The 10,000-nt window shown below is 50.8% G+C and overlaps 1 protein-coding gene across 1 annotated transcript in view; it reads right to left on the bottom strand.

Annotated features, from left to right (window-relative positions):
- Nucleotides 1-10,000, bottom strand: part of frmd4a (FERM domain containing 4A) — a gene marked incomplete in the record, with an annotated part of 59,358 nt that overhangs the window by 15,776 nt on the left and 33,582 nt on the right. Inside the window, 5 exon segments of the mRNA XM_030367021.1 lie at nucleotides 459-581; nucleotides 1,210-1,343; nucleotides 2,808-2,949; nucleotides 3,785-3,926; nucleotides 7,272-7,348. Of these exon segments, the coding sequence (XP_030222881.1) occupies nucleotides 459-581; nucleotides 1,210-1,343; nucleotides 2,808-2,949; nucleotides 3,785-3,926; nucleotides 7,272-7,348 (618 nt within the window).

A 10,000-nucleotide genomic window follows, 5' to 3' on the forward strand; every position in this document is an offset into this window, starting at 1 on the left:
CGGACAGAGGGACAGAGAGACGGAGAGACAGGGCGACAGAGGGACAGACAGACAGACGGACAGAGGGACAGAGAGACGGAGAGACAGGGCGACAGAGGGACAGACAGACAGACGGACAGAGGGACAGAGAGACGGAGAGACAGGGCGACAGAGGGACAGACAGACGGACGGACAGAGGGACAGAGAGACGGAGAGACAGGGCGACAGAGGGAAGGAGAGACGGAGAGACAGGGCGACAGAGGGACAGACAGACAGACGGACAGAGGGACAGAGAGACGGAGAGACAGGGCGACAGAGGGAAGGAGAGACGGAGAGACAGGGCGACAGAGGGAAGGAGAGACGGAGAGACAGGGCGACAAAGGGACAGACAGACAGACGGACAGAGGGACAGAGAGACGGAGAGACAGGGCGACAGAGGGAAGGAGAGACGAACGGACGGACGGACGGGTCGGACTCACCTCTCCCTTGGGAGGGATCTTCTGCTCGTCCAGTTTGAAGGCGGTGCCGATCTTCCTCCTCACTGTGGGGGGCTCCTCCCCGGGGTCCAGGGGGTACTCCTTGGGGAGCTTTCCCGTCAGCTCCTGGAGGAGGTCCAGGTAGGAGGAGGAGGTCCACGGAGGAGGAGGAGGAGGAGGAGGAGGTCCAGGGAGGAGGAGGAGGAGGTCCACGGAGGAGGAGGAGGAGGAGGTCCAGGGAGGAGGAGGAGGAGGTCCAGGGAGGAGGAGGAGGAGGAGGAGGTCCAGGGAGGAGGAGGAGGAGGAGGAGGAGGAGGAGGAGGAGGAGGAGGAGGAGGAGGAGGTCCAGGGAGGAGGAGGAGGAGGTCCAGGGAGGAGGAGGAGGAGGAGGAGGAGGAGAGGAATGGTTCAGATTATCTCCAGAGAATAAGCGGTGAAGTGTGGCTGTGTGTGCTTGATTGTGTGTATTGCATTATCCAGGAGCGGCTTCTATCCCAGTAGCTCAGGCGGGAGCGCGGGTCAGCTGGTAACCCGAGGGTTGCTGGTTCGATCCCCGGCTCCTCCTAGCTGAGTGTCGAGGTGGCTCCTTTTAGCCACTTGGCTAAAAGGAGCCGGAGTTCGAAACCAGCCACCTTGCGGTGACCCGACATCCCGCTATACCTAGTGAGCCCTGCCACGTCAGGGCCTGGGACGTGTATGGGAGGTCTGTGTGTGTGGAGCTGACTGAGGGTGCGTGCGTCTGCAGCGGCCTCACCGCCTCTCTGATGCAGATGTTCTTGAGCTCCTCCAGCCGCAGCTTGAGGGTTTCCTCCAGGGCGTCCTGCCGGGCCCTCAGAGCGGCCAGCATGTCCTTCTTGGCCGTCTGGGAGCTGTCGGACTCCTGGGAGCCTGGAGGCAGACGCCAAGACAACACGGACACGTTTGACAAATGTAAAAGCTTGGAAGACCCGTTCAGGGCACAGTGAGATCCAGCTTAATGGAATAAACGTCGGTGACATTAGAATAAGGCATTGCTCGACCGTAATTGGAAAGCATCGTCAAGTTAAGTTATGTTTTAGTTCTTTCTTTCTACCTTATAAAACTTGACCTAATACCCATCCAAGGATTGATGTTCCAGGAAGAGCAGGCGCATAAATATGACCTCAGAGTAGTGTGAGAGGCACCACACAGACAGGCTATATCTCCAACTGTTTTGAATTATTCTTCGCCGTAAAGTGCTAAAACGATTTCGACATCAAAGTGTGACATGTCACATGAGAATCCAGTCACATGGACGGCGCTAATTCAGCTCTAGGTTATAACAGGCTCCACCAAGTGGCGACAGAATGGTTGTTGTGATGTTGTTAAGACCAATGTCTGCCAAGTACGTCTAACATGAAGCCTGAAGTGTTCTATTAGGCACTGCCTAGTGGTCCAGTGGGAAGAACAGGCCAGACAATGATTGAACATGGCTGTCAGGGAAAGGAAGGCCTTTGTTCATCTCTGCTCTTCTTGTTTCTCTGTCCAGGAATAAATCTCTCTCCTTTCTCCCCTTCTCCTGGACCCCCCCCCCCCCCCCTCTCTCTCCAACTTCGCTCTCATACACAGACAAACACACACACACACACACACACACACACACACACACACACACACACATACACACACACACACACACACACACACACACATTCCGACCTCACTACTTTACACTGTAGCATTGTACTAAAGGTCACAGGAGATAGATATATGGGATCAACTTCTATCTCACATGAGTCTGGTAATCAAACCCAAGCACACGCACGCACGCGCACGCGCACGCACGCACGCACGCACGCACGCACACACTAAATTTAGATGCTTGGGAGCCTCTCTGGCCAGGCTCTGGAGTTTTGTTTCTATACATTAAAACACACACACACACACACACACACACACACACACACACACACACACACACACACACACGCATACACACACAAACGCACACACACACATGGGCGGGGCTTATATTTGTGTCCATAAACATTCCACTGAAGATCCATCCGATCCAAAAGCAGCTGTTAGGGTCAGTCCAGCCCTCATCACCCTCTTACCTTCCTTCCTGTCTCCTCTCTCTTTCTCTACGGAGTAAGTGTGTGTCTGTGTGTGTGTATGCGTGCGTGTGTGAGTCCATGTGTGGAGGAGATCTCGGGATGCATACAATGTGCACACATGGTGATCATATGTGTAGAAGTGAATCCACAGACACACGCACGCACACACACACACACGCGCACACGCACACACACACACACACACACACACACACACACACACGCACACACACACACACACACACACACACACACACACACACGCACACACACACACCTGAGGAGAGCAGGCTGCCGCTGCTTCCACAGATGATCTTGCCCTTGCTGCCCATGTTGGCCAGCTTGGAGGTCTTCAGAGTCCCAGTCTCTGTCAGGTCGATGGCGATCTCACTCAGGCTGCGGGCCGCGTGGATCTTAGACTGCACACACACACACACACACACACACACACACACACACACACACACACACACACACACACACACACACACACACACACACACACACACACACACACACACACACACACACACACACACACAGGGGGAGAGGAGTTAAGATGCTGTGGGCACCACAAACACAAACAAAAATGCAATGTCGAAATGCACTTCCAGATTGACATCAATATATAAGATGAGATAACACGGAAAAATCAATAATGAAGTGAATTGATATGCATGATGACTAACCATTATTATAACAACTAATATCTGCACTTAAATCAAATGCATCAACATTCATTTTTCTTTTGATTGATTGATTCTTTCTATTGATCTGTGATTTTCAAATATTTAACTCTGTATATATTATGTTATGATCATGGTGACTAAAATCCCATCTAGTTTTCAACCTGGTGTTGCGAGCCAGCTGAAAGCACTGCAATGCAACAGACCAATTATATAATGCGTTTGTATTTTTCCGTTTACAATAAAGCACACTCGAACACACCGTCTCTCTGTTCTCCCTGGATCTACGGCCCTACACCGTCTGTCTTCAGCTCTTCAATCCCCGATCAAAGGCACGCTGACGGGACTTAAATGGTGTCTTCTGTTGTTGTTGTAATGTTATGTTGAATGTATGGATTTGTATAATATTTGTAATATTTGTCTTGATGTCCTGTCTTGTCTATGATGTTTGTGAATGGAGTTGCTGGCATGCAAGACACATTTCAAGCTTGCTCTGACAGTAAAGTATTGTCGTATCGTGTCGTATGAACTTGATGAGCGTGATGCACAGCGGGTGTGTGTGTCTGACCTTGCTCTGCTTGCGGTCCAGGTAGAACTGGTGCTGGCTGATGGCCATGGCCCAGATGGACTTGATGAGGCCTGGACAGGCGTACCAGGTGTGGACCGCGATGCCGCTGTGTCCGAACGTCCTCCTCGTCACCGACGCCCTGCTGTGAGAGCGAGGAACACAAGGCCGTGGTTACACACAACACACTGAAGGCAACACACCGAACGCAACACACCGAACGCAACACACCGAGGCGTCCTTTGTACGGCGGGACAGAGCGGCGCTGAGACAGAACGCCCGCGGCAGTGGGCGTTCATAACCATCGTCTGACACCGCTACGGCTCCTCCTATTTTTTAATCGACTAAGATAAGCACCTCATGGTGCCAGAGGCGATGTGATGCAGCATGGCCGCCCTCTTTGGGTGCGTTAATGATGCAAATTAGAATAAATCAATCAGAACAACGTGTGTCCGCGTTCTAGTTAATGAACTCAGAACCAGTTCATGTAGCCTACACTTCCAAACGCTACGTAACCAGCGTTAAAACCCAATATGCTTGTAGTAGTAGTGTGTAGTGTAGCCATCCATTAACGTGGAAAAGTACTGGCAACTGCACGCAACCACATGCTACTAAGCCTGTGTAGCCGGTAACAACGGCCTCTCCACCTTGCGTGACGCGTCACTACCGTGTACCGTGTGTTTCTGCCGTTAAAGACCGAACCCGAGTCACCGAACCCACCAGCAGAATAACAGAGAAAAAACACATTGTACTGTAGGTTGGTTATAGTAGTAATGAGTGGTAATGAGTACAACAGTACAAATAAATAGTAACACGGCAGTACTGATAAATACTAATGACAACTACAGTATTACTGCACTACTATTAAAGACTAATGAGTATATATATCAGAACCACATCAGTTACTCCTTAAAACTACTACTATACTAAAACTAATACACTACTGTTACTCACACCACTACTAATACACTACTGTTACTCACACCACTACTAATACACTACTGTTACTCACACCACTACTAATACACTACTGTTACTCACACCACTACTAATACACTACTGTTACTCACACCACTACTAATACACTACTGTTACTCACACCACTACTAATACACTACTGTTACTCACACCACTACTAATACACTACTGTTACTCACACCACTACTAATGCACTACTGTTACTGACACCACTACTAATACACTACTGTTACTCACACCACTACTAATACACTACTGTTACTCAAACCACTACCAATACACTACTGTTACTCACACCACTACTAATACACTACTGCTACTCACACCACTACTAATACACTACTGTTACTCTCACCACTACTAATACACTACTGTTACTCACACCACTACTAATACACTACTGTTACTCACACCAATACTAATACACTACTGTTACTCACACCACTACTAATACACTACTGTTACTCACACCACTACTAATACACTACTGTTACTCACACCACTACTAATACACTACTGTTACTCACACCACTACTAATACACTACTACTACTCACACCACTACTAATACACTACTGTTACTGACACCACAACTAATACACTACTACTACTCACACCACTACTAATACACTACACCACTACTGTTACTCACACCACTACTAATACACTACTGTTGCTCACACCACTACTAATACACTACTGTTACTCACACCACTACTAATACACTACTGTTACTCACACCACTACTAATACACTACTGTTACTCACACCACTACTAATACACTACTGTTACTCACACCACTACTAATACACTACTGTTACTCACACCACTACTAATACACTACTGTTACTCACACCACTACTAATGCACTACTGTTACTGACACCACTACTAATACACTACTGTTACTCACACCACTACTAATACACTACTGTTACTCAAACCACTACCAATACACTACTGTTACTCACACCACTACTAATACACTACTGCTACTCACACCACTACTAATACACTACTGTTACTCTCACCACTACTAATACACTACTGTTACTCACACCACTACTAATACACTACTGTTACTCACACCAATACTAATACACTACTGTTACTCACACCACTACTAATACACTACTGTTACTCACACCACTACTAATACACTACTGTTACTCACACCACTACTAATACACTACTGTTACTCACACCACTACTAATACACTACTACTACTCACACAACTACTAATACACTACTGTTACTGACACCACTACTAATACACTACTACTACTCACACCACTACTAATACACTACACCACTACTGTTACTCACACCACTACTAATACACTACTGTTGCTCACACCACTACTAATACACTACTGTTACTCACACCACTACTAATACACTACTGTTACTCACACCACTACTAATATACTACTGTTACTCACACCACTACTAATACACTACTGTTACACACACCACTACTAATACCTCCATTTCTAAGGAGCGCATGGAAAAGTGAGACAGGGTGAGCGAGCCACAGAAAGAGAGAGAGAGAGAGAGAGAGAGAGAGAGAGAGAGAGAGAGAGAGAGAGAGAGAGAGAGAGAGAGAGAGAGAGAGAGAGAGAGAGAGGGGGAGAGAGAGAGAGAGAGAGAGAGAGAGAGAGAGAGAGAGAGAGAGAGAGAGAGAGAGAGAGAGAGAGAGAGAGAGAGAGAGAGAGAGAGAGATACTTTGCGGAGCCACACACGTTGTCTCCCACATGTTTTACTTTTATTTAAACACACAACTGTCAGCCCAGCAACAGACCAACTCACACTAATGACAGACTCCTTAAAGGAAAACACCGTTCTCTCTCTCTCTCTCTCTCTCTCTCTCTCTCTCACCCTATCTCTCTCTCTCTCTTGACCCATCTCTCTCTCCCTCCCTCCCTCCCTCCTCTCTGTATATGTAGGCATGTTAAATAAACACGAGAGAGGTCACTTCCTCCACAAGCCGCTCACACACAGCCATCCATCCTCCTGCGGTCAACTAACAGCGGCTCACGAGCGTGCCTGTGCGCGTGCGTGCGTGAGTCTGTGTGGGTAAATATGTGTCGAGTCCCACTGTGAAATCTCTCATATTTCACTGTGTTGCCAAGAATAACTTTTCTGTTGTTCTTTGATTTCTTTTTTCACTATCTCCCATGCTGCTTACAGCATGATTCTGTCTGATACCAGTCTCCCACTCTCACATTCTGCCTGATGCCAAAGGAGAGTAGTGTTTCAAATCCATAATTCCGACTCCACGGCTAATGCTACGTGGTTTGCTAGCAGCCCGCCAAACGCAAAAAAAAACAACGCTGCTTTGCGTCTCAATACATTCACACGATGACACACAGAAGCTGTTCATCTGTCTCTTCATACTCGGCGATAAAACAATGACAGCCCGTGACCTCGACATTAAAACAACGGTTTCGGTAACAAAAACAAACCAGCAGGGTTGACCGGACCGATACGGATGATTGAGTTAGGAGCCTACCTTCTGGGGTCATGAACTTCCACCGAGAACTTCTTCTCTCTGAAGTAGAGGTTTTCGAGTTGGCGCCATTGGAACACCTGGCGTTGAGAGGGAGAGGGACAGCGTTAGGCGGGCAGGAGCTCCAACGCGGACCGTCGCTCTTCAGCGGCGAGAAGGAAAAGGGAACATCGTGGATGGGAGAGAACCGAGGGGGGAGGAAATGGAAGGCAGAGGAGGCAGGGAGGAGGAGGAGGGGGAGGAGGAGGAGGAGGAGGGGGAGGAAGAGGACCTATCCGGTGGATCTCTGATTAAGTCCAGACCAGGGACTCTCATCGACAAAGGATCCCTGCAACTGGGTGACTTCACAGAGCAGGAGAGAGTAGAGGGTAGAGAGTAGAGAGTAGAGAGTAGAGAGTAGAGAGTAGAGAGAGAGAGAGAGACAGAGAGAGAAAGAGAGAGAGAGAGAGAGAGCGAGAGAGAGAGAGAGAGAGAGAGAGAGAGAGAGAGAGAGAGAGAGAGAGAGAGAGAGAGAGAGAGAGAGAGAGAGAGAGAGAGAGAGAGAGAGAGAGAGAGAGAGAGAGAGAGAGAGAGAGAGAGAGAGGTCCTCTATTCTTGGCTCAAATTCTCTTAACTTTTTTTTTCTTCTTCTTCTTCTTCTCTTTTCCCTTTCTCTGCCTTAATGTTTTGTCAGCTCCTCGTTTAACGTAGCCAATCCCAGCTGGTCGAGAACCTTTCCCCCGTGATGCGGTCCGTGTGTGAGAGTGTGTGGCTGTGTGCGTGTCCTGTGATTGTGTGTGTGTGTGTGAGTGTGTGTGTGAGTGTGTGTCTCAAGTCCTTTGAGACCCAGGGTCTGAGCTGGGCTGGTGTTCACCAGCTGTAGGCGGGTGTGTTCTGTGGAGGGGGGGCGGGGGGGGGGGGGGGGGGGTTGGGGGCGTTTGTCCCCTCCCCCCCACTGACCCCTCCCTCTCCCCCAGGGACAACGCTTCCTGCTCTGGGCGGTGTGGCTAGGCGTTTGCCTGTGTGTGTGTGTGTGTGTGTGTGTGTGTGTGTGTGTGTGTGTCGGTGTGTGTGTGTGCGTGTGCGTGCGCGTGTGTGTTTGTGTGTGTGTGTGTGTAAAGACTGGGGAGTGGAGGGATGATTGCAGAGCTTTTCTGCATCCCCTCAAATTGCAAGGTATTTTTCTTTGTTTCGTCAGATCCGTACACACACACACACACATCCACACACACACACACACACACACACACACACACACACACACACACACACACACACACATCCACACACACACACACACACACACATCCACACACACACACACACACACACACACACACACACACACACACACACACACACACACAGATAATCAGACATGCGCTCATGATAACAGACTACAAACTGGGCACAGGGGAACCTTGGGTGGAACCAGTGAGTCAAGACCTGAGAGCAGGAGCCGACCGGGAGGGCAGAGCAGCAGAATGGAGAGACCAGCGCAGTACGGCTGCTGAGAGAGACCAGCGCAGTACGGCTGCTGAGAGAGAGACCAGCGCAGTACGGCTGCTGAGAGAGAGACCAGCGCAGTACGGCTGCTCAGAGAGAGACCAGCGCAGTACGGCTGCTGAGAGAGACCAGCGTAGTACGGCTGCTCAGAGAGAGACCAGCGCAGTACGGCTGCTGAGAGAGACCAGCGCAGTACGGCTGCTCAGAGAGAGACCGGCGCAGTACGGCTGCTGAGAGAGACCAGCGCAGTACGGCTGCTGAGAGAGAGACCAGCACAGTACGGCTGCTGAGAGAGAGACCAGCGCAGTACGGCTGCTGAGAGAGACCAGCGCAGTACGGCTGCTGAGAGAGACCAGCGCAGTACGGCTGCTCAGAGAGACCAGCGCAGTACGGCTGCTGAGAGAGAGATCAGCGCAGTACGGCTGCTGAGAGAGACCAGCGCAGTACGGCTGCAGAATGAGACCAGCGCAGTACGGCTGCTGAGAGAGACCAGCGCAGTACGGCTGCTGAGAGAGAGACCAGCGCAGTACGGCTGCTGGGAGAGAGACCAGCGCAGTACGGCTGCTGAGAGAGACCAGCGCAGTACGGCTGCTGAGAGAGACCAGCGCGGTATGGCTGCTCAGAGTTCAGGCTGGAGGAACGGGGGGAGAGGGAAGGACGTGGAATGGAAAGGAAGGGGGGAGAAGAGGGGAGAGAGTACGTGGAGGGAGGAAGGGGAGAGAAGAGGGGAGAGAGGAAGGGGAGGGAGGAAGGGGGGAGAAGAGGGGAGAGAGTACGTGGAGGGAGGAAGGGGAGAGAAGAGGGGAGAGAGTACGTGGAGGGAGGAAGGGGGGAGAAGAGGGGAGAGAGTACGTGGAGGGAGGAAGGGGGGAGAAGAGGGGAGAGAGGAAGGGGAGGGAGGAAGGGGGGAGAAGAGGGGAGAGAGTACGTGGAGGGAGGAAGGGGGGAGAAGAGGGGAGAGAGTACGTGGAGGGAGGAAGGGGGGAGAAGAGGGGAGAGAGTACGTGGAGGGAGGAAGGGGGGAGAAGAGGGGAGAGAGTACGTGGAGGGAGGAAGGGGGGAGAAGAGGGGAGAGAGTACGTGGAGGGAGGAAGGGGGGAGAAGAGGGGAGAGAGTACGTGGAGGGAGGAAGGGGGGAGAAGAGGGGAGAGAGGAAGGGGAGGGAGGAAGGGGAGAGAAGAGGGGAGAGAGTACGTGGAGGGAGGAAGGGGGGAGAAGAGGGGAGAGAGTACGTGGAGGGAGGAAGG

This window comes from Gadus morhua, chromosome 9 (genome assembly GCF_902167405.1).
Source record: "Gadus morhua chromosome 9, gadMor3.0, whole genome shotgun sequence".
NCBI lineage: Eukaryota > Metazoa > Chordata > Actinopteri > Gadiformes > Gadidae > Gadus > Gadus morhua.